The sequence below is a fragment of the Dryas octopetala genome, chromosome 4, assembly GCF_963921425.1.
Source record: "Dryas octopetala chromosome 4, drDryOcto1.1, whole genome shotgun sequence".
In the NCBI taxonomy this organism is placed as follows: Eukaryota; Viridiplantae; Streptophyta; class Magnoliopsida; order Rosales; family Rosaceae; genus Dryas; species Dryas octopetala.
The window spans coordinates 10,163,786-10,185,513 of record NC_141369.1 but is presented as its reverse complement, the minus strand read 5'-3'; the positions used below and the strand labels follow the sequence as shown (position 1 = coordinate 10,185,513).

Sequence of the window (21,728 nt, the reverse complement as noted above, 5' to 3'; positions counted from 1 at the left end):
CTCAAGAGTTTCATATAGCTCTTCCTTATTTGTGTTTATAATATATAGGTGCATGAAGATAGAGTAACACGATATAATAAAGACCAGAGTATTTGTTACGACAAATGATTTGAAAGCTACATTTCTAGCTTGAACTACGAAACCCTTATGTGGTCCTTCCTTATTTTCATAACTATCAGGCATGTCAATTCCTGCTGCGAAGCTTATCGTTGCTATAAGTACATGCACTACCAAATTAGCCTCTCGCACTTCCTTTTTTTACTTTAGCTCCTTTGACTTTTTTGTTTCCCTCAAAGCTTCCATCATTATCGATCTTCATTATTTTCCCGTACTTCTTCTCAATTTCAGTGTATGGTCATGATCTAGTGTATGGATATCTATAACGGTTTGGTGAGGCACCCTTCCCTTTTAAAACACATATATAAGGACAAGTTCCACATTCTCTAACAAACGGTATGCACACAAGATTACTTTCACAAGTTTACAAGTTCAAGTGAGTACACTCGGTAGAAAGTGCCAAGATGATATCTCTAAAGAACATTTCATGTTCAAATACATTCACATACACCCTCCTCCATTTGCTAGTAGAAAAGAAGATTGAAGAGCTCAATCTGTCTATTTGGGTCATGTGAGATCCAATATTTGTGCAACCTCAAGACTATTGTATGTCTTACACTCTTCATGAACATCCATGCTGACTTTGATAGAATCTATCGTTGAGCCAAGTATAGTTATCCTTCCCTTTCCATCATCATCTATATGACAATTATAGTAGGCTTTCCAAAGTAAAGGCTTATTGTGTTCTTTTTTTTTTAAAAAAAATTTATATTATAGATATATTATATGTATATTGGGTGTTTAATTTTTTTGTATTTCAGTGTTTATATGTTGATATTCATAATTGGTAACAAAGTTTTTTTGCATTGGATGCATGAATCATGAAATTTCATCAATAAAAATATTTAAAATTAGGAGTAATAAATGTCTCAAATCATAGATATTTAAATATTGCTCAAATTGGTTTTGTAAATATTCACAAATTTATGCTTAAACCATTATTTGATGTGGAAAAAAAATAATCTCACACACATTTATTTACTTACTGGGCCTATTCTACAATGAAGTAATCAAAATGGTGTTATATCTAAAAGACAAAAAAAAAAAAAAAACTACTAAAATGCCCCTAATTTAATGTGATCATATTTAATATTTGGCTAAAAGATGTTTTTGGTCCCTATATTAAGGATAAGTCTATTTTGGTCTCGTCATTTTAATTTGAATTTTTTGAGGATTGTGTTTTCATTAATATCGTAATCAGGTCTAATTAATCAAAATCGTCTATTTCAAAGCCAATTAGGTGGTGTCACGTCGGTATTTTCTATCTCAATTTTGATGAATTAGATCTGATTACGACACTAATAAAAATATAGTCCTACAAACCTGGAAATTGAAATGACAGAACTAAAGCGTGACTTATATGAACCAAAAGTTACTTTACGCCTTAATATTTTTTCAAACCCACTATTTGTATTAGAAATTTGAGCCCAAAACCACTAATCAGAAGCCTAATACAAGGCCTAACACCCCATAATCAATTAATTAGAAGTCCAAACCCAATATTTGTAGTCTTCTCCTAACTCTGTTTTTAAGTCTGTCGTTCTATGCGATTTTGCAGAAACACCGGACGGGATAGAGAGAGAGAGAGGAGACGACTCACAGTCACAAGCTCACAGCTGCTGATTGAAGGATCGTGCTCAAAGTTTGGGTGCCGAAGCTTTCATAAATTAGTGCAATTTATATGGAGTTTTGGTTTGGGGTTGAATGGTAGATGGGATTCCTTTTGGGATGTCAGTAGACTGTGTATTCACAGACTCCATAATAGGGGCTGATTCACATACTCAACAGTATGTAGGATGAAATGTAAAGGTATGTCAGATTCTTCTTTTTCAATTATTGGGTTTTGATATTATGTTAATTCATTGATTTTTTTTGACCAATTTGTTAATTCATTGATTAAGTTTCTGAATTATTAGATGGGTATGGAAAATCAGGGTTTCTTTGGCTTAATTATCATTCTTCCATTTTTTCCAATTTTTTATTTCTGAATATCGGTGCAATGTCGGGGATTTCCGGTCAATATCGGAGAAATATCGGGGATATGGGTGAAGATTTTGCTTCACCACCCCCCTATCGATATCGCCTAGTCCAAATACCGGCTGATATTTCGGAATGGTTTGAACACTGGATTTATCTTATTAATTTTTTTTTCAGTGCCTTGTTTCTTGTATGGAGCTTCTACATGCCTGTTGAGCAATTGGAAAGGACATTTAAACATCATCGTAAGCTTGTAATTCACAATGAAGCGTTACATCTACATCAACGATGATGAATCTTCGCCCCATCTTTACTGTGACAACCGCATATCAAATAGAAAGTATACTGTGTTGAACTTTCTCCCAAAGAATTTATGGGAACAGTTCAGGTGATTCATGAATTGATATTGTTTATTTTATGTGTTCGATAAACTTCTGGTTGGGTATTGGTGTGAACATTTTATTTGGAAGGGAGGGTTAATTCAGGGGACATCAGTCGGTTCATTTACAGCATCTTGAGCTTAAAATACATGAAGAGTCCATTCCATTAACACACACTCTGTCTCAATTTATGCATTTAAGTTTTCTTAATCCATCATAACGTGGAGATTATTGGACATAGTATGATGGTTTTTTTTTTTTTCCCACTGAAAATTTCTGAATTTTCCATTATTGTTGTGGAGCATGAATTAGTCTTATGTTATAGAGACTGCATAAAGCTTTCTAATTTCATGATTTTCATCCCCTTGATTTTAAATGTGGTGGTCTTGCTCAACAAACTGCTTCTTTCCTTACATTTTTTCCCTAATCTGTTAGGTTTTTGTCCTTATGTCTTAAACTCACCTTTCTGCTCACATATCTGGTATATAGACTTGTAGTGAATTAACACCCCCTGAGATCTTGTCCTTGATGTATTCTAGAGTTAAAACAGATATAGCAAACAACACACAATATGGCAGCAAAAGTAAACACAAAGAACACCAAGATTTGTTATCGAGGTTCGGCGAACTTTGCCTATGTCCCTGTGTGATCCTTAGAGAATCACAGCTGCACTATGTATAGAATAAGAGTACAAGAACTTATTGAAACCCTAGACTACCCAACTCGCAGCCGCTCTCTTCTCTCTTGCACAAATAGCTCTCTTGTGTTTTTCCCTCTTGAAAAACCCCTCCCTTGAAGTCACTCACCCTTGAGTCTCTAACCCGAGTCTCCCTTTGAGTTTTCTTCCCTAGAAGTCTCTAGCTATACTTATTTTTCTATGAGACTTGCAGCAGCCTGTTTATAGAGCATAGACTTACCAATTACAATATGGATTCCTAATCCTAATAGAATTAGGTAATCTACCTATTAGCTAATTCTATTCCCTTGTACACAAGGAAAACCCTTTAGAACTCCTTCCCACACTAGGAAAGTCCTGCACAAGTCCTATTTGTCTTCCAAAATCGTACCCCACTAGGAAAACACCAAACTACTCCACTGCCCAGTCTCCCTACTGCTCTCGGCCAGACCTGTAGCTTCCTCCAGAAATTTCCGACGAGACAAAAACACAACAAAACTGAATGTAAAAGTATAAACTTTCGAGATGCTTTCCTCCCACCCAACCTCTCCTCTAACAAATTTTATCTCTGTTTTCAGCCGCTTCATGAATCAGTACTTTTTGCTGATTGCTTGCCTTCAGCTATGGTCACTTATTACTCCAGTAAATCCTGCCAGCACATGGGGTCCACTTATCTTCATTTTTGCAGTCTCTGCGACAAAAGAGGCATGGGATGATTACAACAGATATCTCTCAGACAAGAAGGCAAATGAGAAAGAAGTTTGGGTTGTTAAGAAGGGCATCAAAAAACATGTATTAGATCTTTTTCTCAATCTTGTTTTCTTTTTTGTGGTCCATGTTGTTTATCTTTTGAAAATTAAAATTTTTGAGAAGAAATATTATGAAATTAAATAGAATGAGAAAGTTAATTTACGGTAATGTCATTGAATAAAGTGAGTTAACTTGCTTAGCATTGGTTGGTCTTCATTGTAGTTGCTGTGCTAGTTGGATACTCCCTTGGGGTTTAGTGAAAATACAACAATCTCCCTTTTTACAAATTAAATAACCTATCCTTTCTTTTTATATTTTACAAAAAAAAAAAATAGTGCTGGATTTTGTATTTTTATTTCTCAAGAAGGTTTTTAATAACTTCTTTTATTGGAGGCACAAATTCCAGTTTTATAGTAGATTTGTGATGGCATTAATATTTATGATATTCATCTATGAAATAAAATTTTGAAGTCAGTTATATCATATAAATATGAATGTAGAGAAGAAGATGGTAATGAACAAATCTTGAAAAGAGCTTGGACTGAGGGTGGTAAGCGTAATTTTTGAGAGTAAGAGGGAGGTTACTGCATTATCACTTAACTTTAGGTAGGAGGAGAAATTCACTCTAAGATGATATCCAAATAAATTGCAAGTTGGAGTAGTGTAAACTATTTCATAGAGGTTTGTGTTCTTGTTGTAGGTTGTGGGTAGTATCTTTTTGGATGGCTTGTCCACTTTGATTGTAGCTTACACTTTTATCAAAACAATTATTCTGTTTTCTATAAAACAAAAATCTATTTCATGGAGGACAGGTTGTGGGTTTAAGCTTTACATACAGTGGAAAACTTAATGAAAAGAAATAAGGAACGAGAATGTTTGTAATTATTTAGTTGATCAGATTTCATTATAATAGACTTGGGGCTGTGATAGGAGTTCCCAATACCCAATAAGGGCAATCACGTTAGACTCTAGAAAGTGAAGTGCTATAGACCAAAAAATTGTTCCTCATTATTAGTCCTTATGTCACTTAACAGATCAATGACCTGTTTGCTTCTGGGGTGTGTGTGCTTATTTTCTCCCTAAAAAAAGAAGGTAAACAACCGCCACTCCTGTACCCAACAAAAAGATATATTGTCCTAGGTAAAAAACAGACTGCTCGTAACATTCAAAGTGGTTGTTAAATGTAATGCTTTATAACTTATAAAGTGTATGATCACTTATTAACCATGTTGCTAATTATATTATCATGTCTGATGAAAAAATTTACAATTGGGATGAATCTCTGGTGGGGACATCGCTTTCATATGAATAAAACTCAAAGCTGGTTCAGTTTTCGTAAGATTTTTGGTCATATGATGCTTATATAGAGAAAACATAGGATTTATATATAACTTGTAAAAAAAGATTTATTATGTTTTTTAAAAATAAATCTTTACTTCTCAATTTTGTCTGGTTTAATGACCTCTTGGATTAGATATTTTTTAATCCACTTCTCGTGCTTGATCTTTCTTTTTCTTTTTTATTTTTGTGCGTGTCATCCACGTTTAGATACAAGCACAGGATATTCGTGTTGGTAACATAGTTTGGCTCCGGGAGAATGATGAAGTGCCATGTGATCTGGTTTTGATTGGCACCTCTGAAGCACAAGGCCTGTGCTATATAGAGGTAATAATCCAACCTCTTGGCTCATTCTTGTTGTGAATTTGGCTAATTCCGAAGTAGTATGTTATTTATTTTGGTCTCCTTAAAATCACAAGTATAACTCTACAATTTATGTCATTACATTGTTTTCCTTTTCTTTTTCTTCTTAATGAGTATGATGTACTTGAGCATTTGAAGGACCTAATAAGATAACATATTTTGCAGACTTCTGCCCTAGATGGAGAAACTGATCTGAAGACCAGGGTTATACCCTCTGCATGCATGGGGATAGATCTCGAATTGTTGCACAAAATTAAGGCAAGAATTTCTCATAGCTAACCAATAATCAAAAGTAGAAGATTTCTTGCAAAGATCAGAAAAGAAAGTTGGAAGTTCTGTTGGTATGTCATCTTCATATTAGATTGGTGATTATTTATTTGTTAATACTTTTTCCCCTGCAGGGTTTAATTGAGTGTCCTAATCCCGATAGGGACATCAGAAGATTTGATGCAAATCTGCGTTTGTTTCCTCCATTTATTGATAATGACATGTGTCCATTAACCATAAAAAACACAATTCTTCAGTCATGTTACTTGCGGAATACAGAGTGGGCCTGTGGAGTAGCAGTCTACACTGGCAAGTACTTATTTACAAAATGTCAAGTTTCTAGCTAAATCATACACTAGTTTATTTTGTTTGAGTCCCTTATCAGTTTTTTTTTTCCTTTTTTTTTTTTTTTGCGTGAAATTAATTACTCATGAATTAAAGTTGTTGAAGATATTGAGTATTTTCAAATGTTCTGTATTTTCTTAGCATTGAGTACTTAATTTCTGGGAAGTAGGGCATTCATTCTTGATGTTGATATTCTGACATTAATGCCATTTTTTTTTTGGACCTTTTTAAGGTGATAAAAAGTGTATTGGTTGTGAGTTTGTCTAAATTTTTGTTGGTTGACACTGAAACAAAGATTAAAGAAAAGGATTCAGGTTGCATGTTGCTCCTGTTGGACACGGGGAAAGAATTATGGATTTCTTTAAACTATTTAACATTTCAAGTTTAGCCTACCCTTTCACTTTTGGATTTACTTGGTGGCTGGTGCCAACATGATATATTTAATTTAATTTCTTTTCTTTTCTTTTCTTTTCTTTTCTTTTCTTTTCTTTGCATTTCCTTCATTTTCTTCAAGGGCTTTGATTTCTCGACAGGAAGAGGAAAGTGAAGTGTAGGGAAAAAGTAACTTTCCTACATGTTTCATGTTTGTTTAGCATGAAAGTTGTGGCCCCACACAATGGAGTTTTACTGCAGGACCAGCTTTTTCACAAATCTTATTATGAAAATTTGATAAGATTTCTGAGAACAGAGAAAAAATAATGTAGAATAATTTTCGTGACAACTTTTTTGACCAAACTACCACAATTGTATGCTTCAAGAATTTTTATCCCTCCAACCATTTGCGATGAAAGTACTGTTCTTTTACTTGCCTTTCTTATCACTCACTTTTCTTGAGAAATATATTCTTCCATAATTTTCCTGACAACTAATCACAGCCCAAGTGATTATGAGTTAGAATGCACATTATGAATCATGGTGAGAATTTTTGTTTGTTTGTAGTTTTTTTTCTTTCTTTTTTATTTTTTCAGAGGAAGTTTGGATCTGTATCCTTAAAATTGGTTGGCTCTAGATACATCACAAATTGTATGTGTATGGCTGTGATGACGTTGTCACCAGTTTGTATAATGTTGATTTACATCTCTTCTATACTTCCTTTTCTTTTTTCAGGCAACGAAACCAAGCTGGGTATGAGTAGGGGAATACCTGAACCAAAGCTTACAGCTGTCGATGCCATGATTGACAAGTTGACTGGAGCTATATTTGTTTTCCAAATAGTGGTGGTTCTGGTTCTAGGTGTTGCTGGTAATGTATGGAAGGATACAGAAGCAAGGAAGGTATGCCACAACTTTGAAGATTGTATTTCTTTTAAATGAAGTGTTTTGACTATACAAACTATTTTTGCAGGTAACATTTGATTTTACATGTTTTCTGAGGTGCATAATATATGTTGACCAAAGATGCTGGTCAAAGAAATGGCCAAATATGATTCATTAAGCGTAGGAATTTCAGTTAACCTTCTAATCAGGCTAATAAAGACTTGTTATGATAGCAAGCACTTTACAGGCACTGCTTGTTTATAAAAGCAATATCTTTTGATGGGTTGTTTATTGTCACTGTTTGTAAGAGTGCCTCAAACTCTTTATTTGTTATTATTTGTCTTCTGAGAGGTCATGTTTACTCCCACAAATTTTAATGGACTTTGAAAATCCAGAAGGGAATGGATTTCCGGATGTAACAATCCCGTCTGCATGTGTAATCTTTTCTGTATTGGGTCTAACAATCCTGTCTGAATATCTTTGCTGGATTTTGGATTGATGTTCATCTGTTCCCTTGCCTTTGTTGTGATTGCCTACATGCTTCTTCTCCTTTTTTTTATTTTTATTTTATTTCATTTGGTGGGGGTTGGGGGGGGATTGTTTTCCCTCAAGAAGGGTTGGTCTTGTGGGTTACTGATGTCAATCTAAGATTCTTGGAAAGGTGAAGGCTTTGGTAGTATTCCTGAGCATATCTTGTGGAGAGGAGAGCGTCATGAGTGCGTCTACATATTGACAAGCATATGTAGAGTTCTATGGGAGGATTTGAGAAGGTGAGTTATAAGCATCAGCTAGGGACTTTAACAACCAACAGAAAAAAATTATCTTGGAGGTAGATAGGATTTTCAAGGTGGTGTGATAAAAATCACAGAGAGGAATAGATTGAGGAGTTTTTACCTAAAAGTGGATTTGGATTGAGAATTGTCTTTCTGAAGCTGCGAAAGACAACTACCAAGATAAGTTCTTTAGGAATTTCAGAAGAAATTCTTACTGGGTATCATTGAAAATTACATGTTCAAAATCATATTTATTGAAAGTTCAGTTGACTGGCTCAAAATGCACTATGCTGAGTTGGGTTTGGTCAATTAAAACCCTTGGCGAACTGATCCCATACTTTAACATGTGCTCTGGAGTTGACTGACCAAAAGTGCGGTTGACTGGTGCCGTTTCAAAAGACTGTTGCCAATGCGGCAATTCATTGAGTATAGTTTGGTCAACCAAGGAAGCTCCAGAGAGGTATTTGGTAATTTCTCTACCTTGAAGGGTGTTTTCGAAAAAATCAACAACCCTTAGACAATTTAAGCATTCTGGAATTTTGGGATGTACCATTTTTTCTTTTTCCTGCGGGTTGGAGGGCGGCGGTTTCTTAGGATTGGTCCTTAGTTTATCTGTTTTCTTTTCATATGAGATTATTTGAAACTGGTTTTGATGTCCTTAGAAGCTGGCAGGTTATGGATACTGTATGTATTTCAGTGGACAGCTTGTCCACTTCTTCTGTACATTTGTTTTATAGACTATGAATATAATTTTTTGTTTATTTTGCTTAATTTGATAAGAAAGATTACTTTCAAGTTGTTAAAGGCTGAATTTAGATATTCATGAATCATAATAATATGTAGCAATTGAGCAAAGAACATATTAAATACGTGTGTGCATTGGTTTCTGAAGCTGATTTCAAGTTTTCCTGCATGGGGTAGTTTTGTCCCTAAACAATGTTTTTACTTGTTTAACTGAAGTAAAAAGGATTTTGTGCTGTGAGTTGTGAATTCATTTGAAAGATAAAACTGTGTTTTGAATAATTTTGATTTATTTATTCTGGATGCATATCTGAAGTGGAATTGATTAACAACATTGTTCTTCTCATACTTGATGTAACTGTACAGTAATTTAATGTTTAAAATTTCTCACTTTTTTCATCTATTGGATTTTATCATCAAACATATACCCACCTTTTTATTTATTTATTTTTTGTAGCAATGGTATGTTCTATATCCAGAGGAAGGACCATGGTACGAACTCTTAGTAATCCCTCTTCGATTTGAACTGCTCTGTTCCATCATGATACCAATATCAATCAAGGTAAGTTTGTGAATATTTTGCTTATAGTTTTGAATTGTCTACATTGTTGTCCCTGTTATGTCTTTGTTAGTCTAGATGTATTAACTATTAAGGTGATCTCTTTACTTAAGTGCAATTGTCAGATACAACAATTTTGAAGCTTTTAAATCTGTTCTGTGTAGGGATTGCAGATTATTAATTAATTTTTTCAGGTTCATTTTAGCTTAAATCCTTAAATGCTTTTCTCTAACAGGTATCTCTTGACCTTGTGAAGAGCTTGTATGCGAAGTTTATTGATTGGGATAATAAAATGATTGACCAAGAAACGGGTACTCCAGCCCATGCAGCAAAGTAAGTTGAAGTGGTCTTAAAAGAAACAAAGCCAAGAATTTTTATTTCATGAAATAGTCAAGTAATATTGATTTTATAAGAGGTGAATGTTATATGTGGCAGTACAGCAATAAGTGAAGACCTTGGACAAGTTGAGTACATTTTGACTGACAAAACCGGTACCCTAACTGAAAATAGAATGATATTTAGAAGATGTTGCATCAAAGGCATTTTCTATGGGAATGAGAATGGGAATGCCTTAAAAGGTTTGGTTCTGACTTTGTACTTTGGAACTTTTTCTTGTTGCCTTGTCTATTGCATCGCACGTACTTTTTTGTATTTTAAACTTCTACACGCGGTTTTAGTATATCATACATGAGATTTACATGAGTATAACTAAATCATTCTTTTTCTGATACATGAGTGAGCTAATTAATCTTGCGACTCTTTTCAGCTATATGATTCTTAAAGAGTCGAGTTCTGAGATTTCATGAAATATCCATATATATATATATATATATATAGGGAATGAGTTGCTGATAATACTTTTATTTTAAAAATACAGTCTCTGTCTTAATTCAAATTGCCATGTTTCATCTTTCTGTCTCTGGTAGCTCTGTAGAAGAGATAAATATAGGAAAAAGCCGACAACTGAAGCTGGCTGTTTAATTACAATCCCACCGGACTATCGCTGTACAAATATAATGAGGCAGCCTTCTGATATTTTTAGGGGTTCTAATATTGTTATGCAAGGATTAGCACTACTTTTTTTCTTTTTTTGGTTGAAGGTTTGGTTATGGTTGGTTTTTTAAATTGTTTTTCTGTTAGGCCTGTATATAAAATCTACATTAAGTGCAATGACGCATATTAGGTTATGCATATGGGCAATTCTTATTGCTGAACTATGGTTATGTTAAGCATGAACGTATTTGTACAGGTAGATATATTCAGAAATATTTTTAGGATATCTTTCAGATTTGCAGAACATTGTATGAACTTAAACTTCTGATGTATTCAATCCTCTGACATTGCAGATGAGGAGCTTGTAAATGCTGTTGCCAGTGGCTCTTCTGATGTTATACGTTTCCTTACAGTAATGGCAATATGTAATACAGTCATACCCATTCAAAGGTAACCCTTTTTCCCTTTTCTAATTGGGTGTTGGGATTTTTAGATTTTCTGACAGACTGAAACAAAAGTATGTGTTTATTATTTTAAATGAACTTATGTAGTAGTGTTAAAATTTTTCTTGTCTGTGTCTTCTATTGTTTGTAGCAAAAGTGGAAGTATCGTGTACAAGGCACAATCACAAGATGAGGATGCTCTTGTTCATGCTGCTGCTCAGCTACATATGGTTTTTTTCAATAAAAATGCAAATATTCTTGGTATAAGACATTTGCTTTTGGCTGTTACAATAGATTGGTTCTAATTGTTGAAATGATGATACAGTTTCCACTAATAAATTGCAGAGATCAGGTTCAATTCTTCTACAATTCAATATGAAGCCTTGGAAATTCTGGAGTTCACTTCTGATAGGAAAAGAATGTCTGTAGTGGTGAAGGATTGCCAAAATGGAAGGATTATCCTTCTGTCAAAAGGAGCAGATGAAGCAATTCTTCCTTATGCATCTGCTGGTAACATTTTTTATTTTTTATTTATATATAAAAAAGAGGCCTAAGCTTCTATGTTTTTTCTTTTTGATCTTTTCTCTTAAATAATGGACATCTTGTCCATTGCGTGTATTGCTTTGAGTTTTGATCAATAAAAAGTATCTTTCTTTTCAAATATATATATATATATATATATATAAAAGAACCCTACTTACTTCTGCCATTCATTGCTTTTCCAAAAAGGTTGGCAATAGATCAATGTTAAATGCATTATTAAGATGTTCTTCCAAACTCATGTTCCAGATTTGATGAAAATTGACTAGACATTCGCATTTAGGTGTTGATTTTTATAACTGCCCTTGCTTCTCCTCTTGCAGACTTTATGTAGATTATATGTTTTCCTAGTGTGAAGGTTTTAAGGTGGCTTGTGAAAGTTTATTTTTTTAACTATATTGCTTAGAGTAGTCTACTATTGGCAACTTCTTGTAAAGAAAATTTTGGTTAATGTGTACCAATTACATTGACATTCAATAATCTCAATAATATATACTTCAGGACAGCAAACAAGGATGTTTGTTGAAGCTGTTGAGCAATATTCTCAACTGGGACTACGTACGCTATGTCTGGCTTGGCGTGAACTAACAGAAGACGAATATCAAGAATGGTCTTTGATGTTTAAAGAGGCTAGCAGCACATTGGTTGATAGGGAGGTAAAGTGTACATCTGAATGGTTCTCCTAACATTGCCCATGTGTATGTTTTGACATGTACATATATACATACTAATATCTGTATTAATGTGTGTCTGTTGGGTATGTACGCATGTACACCTACATGCCATGTAAGTTCAACTATCCATTTTCTTCTCTAATTAAACTTTTTTTTTTTTTTTCAGTGGAGAATAGCTGAAGTCTGTCAAAGATTAGAACATGATTTTGAAGTTCTTGGAGTTACTGCAATAGAGGATCGCCTCCAGGTGAATATTACCCTAGAGCTTTGTAATCTAACTCTTCACACATGTAGGTTTGCTTAACTTTCTACTGATTGCCGACAACAGAAGAGATGATATGCTTCTTCTCGACTTTATTTCCTGGTAGTTTTTAGATACTTGAATTTGTCTTGTTGTTTGTATTAAATCTTCAGGATGGCGTACCAGAAACAATTGAGACGCTAAGAAAAGCTGGCATAAATTTTTGGATGCTGACTGGAGATAAGCAGAATACTGCAATACAAATTGCTCTTTCATGCAATTTCATTTCCCCAGGTGGTTAAAATTATATCTCTTGGATCATTTTCTTGTATGTTTGAGTGTGTACTTGTTTCAAACAGCTTCATTGTATTTACATCTTGTGGGTGTACCTGCTTATGAATGAGTAAAACTGTTTATAGATGATTTAAAGCATTAAGAGGTGTATAACTCTCTTGTAATGAGTCAGCAGGCCAAGCCTCATAACAAGAGTCTGCAGACTCTTGGTTCTTGATCTATATAAAGGTTTAAAACTTTCTGTTATTGCTATCCAATTCTTGGTTTTTTATGTAAAAGAGGGGTGATTTTAAGGTGAAGGGCAAATTTTGGGGTGTGGCTCAATTTGAAAGGATATTTTATCCAAAATAATTGGTTTGTGTGGTACTGAGTTTATATTTAGTTTCATGGAATTTTGTTCCGTTGCTTTTTGAAGAATTGCATGGAATTAACCAATTTGCCTTGCCTGAAGCTTCTCAAGAAATGTGATTTTTTCACTTTTCCAAATTCTATGCACCATTAATCATTGCTTCTTCATCCTCTCTCACTGTGACTGGACAGAGCCAAAAGGTCAGCTTTTGTTAATTGATGGCAAAACTGAAGATGAAGTTCGTAGAAGTTTAGAAAGAGTTTTACTTACAATGAGGATAACAACTTCAGAACCTAAGGTACAGCTTGTATGCTTTATCCAATCACAAATTCAAATTCACTGATGGGTCATATGCATAATGTAGTTTTGAGAATACTTTGTTAATTACTTTTTCCACTTTTAAATATATGCGTAATGTGACAAATACATTACGCACATTACGCATATATTTGGTTTATTTGTGCTAGTGGCTTCTGTTAAAAGTTTTGAGATACTTTGCTAATTACTTTTTCCAATTTTTATTTAAATATTTATTTATAGTTCCGCCCCTTTAACAGGATGTGGCATTTGTCGTTGATGGCTGGTCCCTTGAAATAGCACTTAAGCATTATCGGAAAGCTTTTACTGAATTAGCAATATTGTCAAGGACTGCTATTTGTTGTCGCGTGACACCATCACAAAAAGCTCAGGTGCTTTTTAGCTTTTGTCCATGTTAAATTTCATTTTTCTTTCCTCCTATCATTTTGTCTATGAAGCTCAATCCTTATAAAGAGTTTTGAGTGTTTTCAGTTGTTTTTAGTTTAATATATTTTTATTCTTCTTAGGTAGCTATGTATTTGTTCCTCAATTCTAATAGGGAAGTTTCCTATGCAAGTAAAATATGCATCGAGAATGCATTCACAAAGAGCTGTGAAAAAGAAGAGGAAATGTTTTTTGCCTTGGACATATAATTGTTCCAATATAATCTCTTTAGAAGATATCTGGTAGCCTGCTCCATTTCCCTTATGAAACTTTCTTTATTTAGTTAGCCATATATTTACTTGTTTCTAGGATTTCACATGGCATGATCATATCGATCTTTCTTTTAGTTGCCAGTTCACTATTCACAGATTTTGCCAGAAAGCCATGTCATAACAAACTAAAATCTCTAGTTTATACTGAATGGAAATGGGCTAGCCAATGTCACAGGTCTCAATAATACTTCTCCTCTGGAAAGTAACAAGGGACCTATAAACAATCTCTGAGGCGGTGCATGAGGTTCTTCAAGATGGAGAATGCTTGAGTCAATATGGTGCACATGTGTTATAAATTCAGAATTTGGTGCAACAATTTATCTCTCTCTTTGTTTTCATCCTCGAGTTTGTAATAACATCGCTCGTAAGTTAGCACATTACGGTTTAGATTGTCATCAACCTCTTGTTTGGCTTGAGGAGAGCCCGTCTTGGCTCCTCCCGGCATTGTAGTATGATGTAAACGGTTTGCATGGAATATAATTCATTAGAGGCCAACGCTGTTATCCTCAAAAAAAAAAAAAAAAAAAAAAAAAAAAACCCCATATCCTAGCAAACTAAAAACTCTAGTTTATACTAAATGGAAATGGGCTAGCCAATGTCACAGGTCCCCATAATACTCTCCTCTGTTAAGTATTGAGGGACCTAGAAACAATTGGGATTTTTTTGACGTTTGGGTAGATCATTGGTTATATTCCACAAAAAGGCTAGGCTGGCTTGTGGCTCACAAGAAGGTGAATATATGTGACTTGATTCAGAGAAGGAGACCAAGTTGTTTGTCTATCTCTCCAATGGTGCATTATGTGCATGGTGATGGAGGAGAGTGCTGATCATATCTTTGTGCACTGCCCAGTAGCTTTAGGTTTATGGCACAAGCTGTTTAAGGAGGCCAGATTGAGTTGGGTGATTGCAGCAGGGTGTCAATCTTTGTTAAGCGAACATCATTTTGCATTTGGTGGAGGGAAAAAGGATAAGGTGCTTTGGGGTTGTTGTGTTTTGGCCGTAATCTCGGTGGTCTGGATGGAAATGAACTTGAGGATTTTTGAAGACTTTAGAGGGGCTGGAGTAGAGGAGCTTTGGGAGAGTAAGGTTTTGGTTCTCTTTGTGGGCTTTCATTTTGACGGAGTTTAAGGATATCCTCTTTTTTCTATATTGCTGGATGGGAGGGCAGTTCTAGTTTGAAGTCTCTGCATCTTTGATCATTCTGATTATTTTTTAGAGCTTATTTCTGATGTTTGTTTTGTGTTTTTCTTCCATGTGGACCTCTTGTCCACATCTTTGTACGTTTCAATTATTTTAATAAATGTTCATGTGTATAACAGATCTGTGAACTTCTGGTTCATAATGCGTCTGTACGATTCATATAGTCACAACCAGGGATGAAATATAAAATTTGATTTAAACATTGGTGTGTGAAAAAGAAAACTCGTATGCTTTGTAACAATTCCATGTATTTTCTCTGTGCAACAGCCATGTGTTTTATGTGATGCTTTTATTTTGCAGCTCGTGGAGATTTTAAAATCATGTGACTATAGAACATTGGCTATTGGGGATGGTGGTAATGATGTGAGAATGATACAACAAGCAGACATTGGGGTTGGAATTAGTGGGAGAGAAGGACTGCAGGCAGCTAGGGCAGCTGATTATAGTATTGGGAGTAAGTTAATTGATACCTGTGTGTGCGTGTGTGTGTGTGCTCGCTTGTATTCTGCACCAAAAATTATCAGATGTATTTGTTCTGCTTATAGTGCATTATTTTCATCAGTTATGGTTCTGAAGTTTAGCTGAACTTTGGTAAATGTGCTCTCTTTTCTTTTCTTTTTTCTTTTCTTTTTATTTCCAATAGAAATCCTGTATGTCGAAATAACTTCTTCATTGCCCCTTCCATATGTTGATATCTAATGTATGTCTAAAGAACTCCACATGTTTCGGCCAGAAGAACTTCAAGTTTGTATCAACAGTCAAAACTTTGAAGAAAAATGATTTGATTATGTGTGTACAGTTTGCTCTTGTTTGGTGAGAACAGTTTATGCTTGTCAGGTGTGATAAGCTATTGAAATTGAAATTGAAGGTCAGCTAGAATATTTTTGTCAGAAGTATATTTTGTAGATGAGAGATCTCTGGGCATTACAAATTACTTTTCTTTGCAAAATATGATTTTTCATACTACAAGTGTGATTCAAGTCCCCTAAGCATGACATGTTTTACTTGGAATATACAACTTGCAAGCTTCTTTTCAGGGAAAATAGAATTCTCTTTTAGCATTTTCCTTATGATAGAGATGGTTGAACTTGATGAAATTGAACGATACCCCTTTGGAAGATGTTTTTTTAGTTCTTTATTGTTTCTTAAAACTAATAGTTTTATGCCATAGAATAAACAAATTGATTAACCAGCTTTAAGTACATGCCTGGTTGATTCTAGGATTTTGACAACCTACAAAAGAGATCAGCATCTGAAATGTCTTGTCGTCATATTAAATTCCTATATTAAGTCGTAATTGCAAGTCCTAGACTGTATGTTGTTCACAAAAAGTCCATGACTGTATGACTGCTTCTCTTGGTTTGCAGAGTTCAGATTTTTGAAAAGATTGATTCTTGTCCATGGGCGTTACTCATACAACCGTACAGCATTTCTGTCCCAGTATTCTTTTTATAAGTCCCTGGTGATATGCTTCATTCAAATTTTGTGAGTTTCCATGGACATTGTTGCTCATTTTATAGCTTTGTTTCAATTTCAATTCTTCTCAATAGCATTTGTTGTTTGAGCTCTCCTGGATACCTTTTCATTATCAGCAGCATCATGACTATTTTCTGGTATACTGACTTTGGAACAATGCCAGTTTCTCTTTCATATCAGGTGTCTCTGGGACCAGTCTTTTCAATTCTGTTAGCTTGATGGCTTATAATGTTTTCTACACCAGTGTTCCTGTTCTAGTCAGTGTTCTTGATAAAGATGTTAGTGAGGAAACTGTGATGCAGCATCCACAGATTTTATTTTATTGCCAAGCGGGCAGGTTTGATTTTAAGCTGCTTATTGTTCTGTTTACAGTTTATATGTGCCAGACCTTTTCACTTGGAATGTGCAGCAGGCCATTCTGTTGTCTCATCTAACTTATACCTCCTTTTGGTCAATGTAAGTGAACTTTGTGTTCTTGAAACAGGCTTCTGAATCCTAGCACATTTGCTGGATGGTTTGGGCGATCTCTTTTCCATGTGAGTGCTGTTTGTTAACATAGTTTCATTCTTTCTGTATTACTTATGGTTTCAAGTTCAAAGTTTTCCATTGAAATCACTCTTTGTAAATCCCAACTAAACCTACAGGTTATACCAGTGATCATTAGTAATGGTTGCAGCTCACTCTTACTCGTTAAAGTTCATTAGAAGAATAGAGTTCAGTGGTTTCCTTGTTTAATGTCAAAATATGTGTTGGACTAGTTAAACTGTTCGATGTAACAGTTGGAATTCCAAAAACATTATATCATGTAAGGAGTGAATTTGAAGAGATTATTCTACTAGCATACGTCTAACTAATCTAAATCCCTTTCGGTCTTCAAAATTTTGTTGACAATTACTTTTTAGAAGTTCCATCTAGATCTACGTGTTGAGTGATACGAAAGGTACATTCTTGTGATGCACTAGGTACAATGCAATTTCTGTTATTTAGAGCTCAAAACTCAATTATATAAGTTCTCTATCCAAGATCTCTAGGGCCTGTATGTCGATGAGAGGCTTTCTAACTCGTATCAGAAGACCTCAAGTTCCTATAAGATTAGTTGGTCTGCGTTGGTTTAAATTTTCTTCCTGTTACTTTTCTCTATTGATTCTAATACCAGCTAATGGATTTCAGGCAATTGTTGTGTTTGTGATTAGCATACATGCCTATGCCTACGAAAAAAGTGAAATGGAGGAGGTTTCTATGGTGGCTCTCTCAGGATGTATTTGGTTGCAGGCTTTTGTAATAACATTAGAGACAAAGTAAGTTTCATATGCACATGATTGATTTTTCTCAATTGGGCAAGTTGCTTGGTAATCCGTGATAATAGTTCTTGTTATCTCCTGGTTAAAAGAGTTGAAACATCCTAACTTTAAACTCGGTTGATTTTGCTTGATTAGATGCTTCAAAAGCTTGCCTAGAAACTTCCAAGACAAAATGATTTTTGAGTTTTCTCTGACTGCCTGGCTTTTCTTTCTTTTTATTCCTACAGTTCCTTTACAATATTGCAACACCTTGCTATATGGGGGAATTTAGCTGCCTTCTATCTCATCAACTGGATCTTCAGCGCCATTCCATCATCAGGAATGTATACAATTATGTTTCGCTTGTGTAGACAGCCATCTTATTGGATTACAATTTTGGTAAGTTTCCCTTTTCCATTCATAGCTGTTATTTGTGAAGTCATTGGTTTCAGAGTCATGTTGTACTGGTGTATCTGTAATCTCTCAGGAGCAGTACACTGAACCATCAATGTTTCATAATCATAGAACAACACACTATGTTTTATTAGTTTAGTGGTTTCCTTTTGGTGAATTGATGGCAGTGGCCTTCTTTATGGTGATTCAGGACCACCAGATGGTCTACTCGGAGATGAACCATTCTTCGTTCAGTTTTCTTTAATTATCTAAACGATGATTTTATTTCTACTTATCAATTAATGTTCACTTCTGAGTTTTGAGGCTACCACCAATGGTGGGTTTCTACTGTGCTAGAGAGGAGCCAGACCATTGTTTATAATTCATAGGTAATACTGATGGAAGCTTTACGTCCATTGCAGCTCATAGTTGCAGCAGGGATGGGTCCGATTCTAGCTCTGAAGTACTTCCGGTATACATACAGACCGAGCAAAATCAATACACTTCAGCAGGCAGAACGATTGGGTGGGCCTATCCTGTTTCTTGGAAGCATTGAGCCACAACCAAGAAGCATAGAAAACGATGTTTCTCCATTATCAATAACTCAACCCAAGAACAGAAATCCAATTTTTGAACCTCTACTATCAGATTCACCAAATGCTACTAGAAGATCTTTTGGTTCAGCAACACCTTTTGATTTCTTTCAGTCACAGTCCAGATTGTCCATTTCCAACTACACAAGAAATTGTAAGGACAACTGAGCTGTACAATTCTTTTAGCAGCGTAAAGCAAACAGAGCACATTATACGTGCCACAGTTAGAACTTGAACTCTAGTATCAATTTTTCTGTAAATCAAGCATTGTATGTAGCAGGTATAGGCTGTTAATATACCTCGTTTGCTCAAAATTAACGGGTCAATATACCTTTTTTATGTTGGATCCTCTAATGTGGGATCCTCTTTGTAATAATCTGATGTGGGATTTTAGATTGGCAAATATGGTATAAATATATTCAAACAAAGTTTACATGTTGAATTTAATAGTCTAATAACATAACATAACATGTAACAACATAAGAAAATTCAACATAACACATGGAACAACATAAGAAAATTTAACACATTAAACGTGATCGCCTACCTCCGGAAATCTCAAGCATAATCCGATATGCTTTTATCTTTTTGGTCTGGAATCTGATCATATGCAGCATATTGCTACATCTTAAAATGCACAGATTCAGTGTGTGATGTGTATGTAGAATCCGCAGTGAATGACATTTCCCTGCAAGCAGCACAAGAGGACTTAAAAAGTTTCATTTTACACACAACATATATATCAGAGCTGGGGCTTAACCATAAATGAGAATGGATATATAGGATTTAAGACCATGGAAGTGGATCTTCTGTTGCTCCCTAACATGCTGACATTATGCTCATAAATTGTCAGCTAGTACTGTAGCGAGACATTGGGGAAGATGATGAATGAAACCCGGCCATTCAGTGATGATGAGCAGAGTTTGTTAGAAGCAGGGGACAGAGGCGGCGACAGTGGCGGCGATGACGACAAATGGCCGGGACATACCCTATAGAGTCGAAGCTAGTCACACAATTATGGCAGTATACCATAGACAACAGTGGTTTGGCGAGACCACCACCGCCGCCATGGGAGAGACCTCGGGGGAGGAGCTCCGAGACAACTGAAGGCAGAACGCGGAGAAGCAGAACTTTCTCTTGCAGTTTTAGTGAGAGAGAGAGAGAGAGAAGGATGGTGACAAGGATGGAGAAGAGGGTTTGGGCAGAGAGATGCGTGGCTGCATAGTATTTGGGATCAGCATGCAAAGAGGGGTATGTGGCAGCTTCATACTTCATGCAAGGCCTTGGCCTATGTGTTTGCTTATTGGAACATCTCTGATCAACAAGTTTTTGGATTTGGCTTTAAGTGATGTTGGGGTCACCGATGGTATCATGATTTTGGATTTTACACCTACAGCCCACACACATGGTTATATTTGACTGGAATAGGATCAGGGGCGAATCTAGGATTTCAAATTGGGATGGGCTAAACTTATCTTACGAACTATTTTTGTCTTTAAAAAAAAAAGTTGCACCTAGTTAATTAGGGGGACGTAATGGCAAATACTTTATAACACTATTTAAGTTGGGCCCAACGTTTCTTCACTATGTAAAAATTATAAATTATCAATTCATTATCGATACTATTAATTAGAAAATTCTCGTTCAATGGGGATGATCATACATTCAGCCAAAAATTTATCGTCTATCTTGTTTCGTAGTCGATTTTTTAATAAACCTCATAGATGAAAATGCTCGTTCTTTCGTTGATGTAGCAACATAAAGAGTCAACACCAGACGAATCAATCTATCAATCAAGTCGTAGTCTTTTGTCAACCCTATTTCTACTAATTTAATAAACAATTGAGAAAAAAATAAAAAACAAAGACCATGGAGATATAAACCCAAATTAAAACTCATATATACCTTATTAGAGACTTAGAGTTAGAACTGTGTGTGGTGGGGGCTAGGAGATGAGAGGGATCTATGTGTTGCTCTGATTTGCATAGGTAAGAAGTTTTGGGGATCAGGGGAAAAGGAAACAATTTAATTAAAATAATTTTTTATTCTTTGGTGGGTTAATGTTCAGCACATGATTACTGTCATGGAATGATGAGTTAATTAACTTAATGTTCAGCAAAACCAATAAATAAAAGGGCCAGTGGGATTTGGATGGAAATGGACTGGGCTAGGCTTCAAATGTATACAACTAAGCTTAAAAAAACCCAAAAAAGCACCTGGGCTGCAGCCCAGGCAGCCCATAACATAGATTCGCCCCTGAATAGGATCCCGTCCATTTGCCTATCTATTTTGGTACCATGCTTTTATCTTAGCCATCAAAAAGAGAGTAGAGAGAGAAAGAAAAGGGAAGAGGTGGGAGGGTTGATGGCCAAAATTAAAAGCATGGTAGGTAAATGGGCAGAGGATTCTGGTTCCATATGACTCATATCAAAATTAAAGAGATGTTAAGTTTAGTATATTCTTTTTTTTTTCTCCTACACATCTAAGCATGAATTTGAATGGAATTGACACATTGCTAATCAATTTGATGGGTTATTTTCTTTCTGAAAATTTAAGAAAATAGCATTTTTGATAACTATTTTTTTTTTTTTTTGGTTAAATACAAAAATAGTTTATGAACTTTACAATAAATCTCAATTTGGTCCAATAACTATAAAAAGTGTCAATTTATTCCACAAATTTTTTAAGTTGTACCAA

General features: G+C 35.1%; 1 protein-coding gene across 1 annotated transcript; it reads left to right on the top strand.

Moving 5' to 3' along the window:
• The first annotated feature begins 1,642 nt into the window (after positions 1-1,642).
• On the top strand, positions 1,643-19,473 carry ALA2 (aminophospholipid ATPase 2). Its single transcript, XM_086239876.1, has 25 exons — positions 1,643-1,926; positions 2,272-2,482; positions 3,729-3,942; positions 5,449-5,565; positions 5,767-5,859; positions 6,003-6,177; positions 7,321-7,487; positions 9,441-9,545; positions 9,778-9,875; positions 9,978-10,120; positions 10,889-10,985; positions 11,130-11,239; positions 11,324-11,488; positions 12,020-12,174; positions 12,359-12,439; positions 12,607-12,727; positions 13,268-13,374; positions 13,634-13,765; positions 15,590-15,743; positions 16,657-16,774; positions 16,929-17,102; positions 17,250-17,301; positions 17,936-18,063; positions 18,294-18,444; positions 18,861-19,473. Exons 2-25 carry the CDS (start codon positions 2,358-2,360, stop codon positions 19,197-19,199), a joined length of 3,321 nt encoding a protein of 1,106 aa, XP_086096002.1. The 5' UTR covers positions 1,643-1,926; positions 2,272-2,357; the 3' UTR covers positions 19,200-19,473.
• The last annotated feature ends 2,255 nt before the right edge of the window (positions 19,474-21,728 follow it).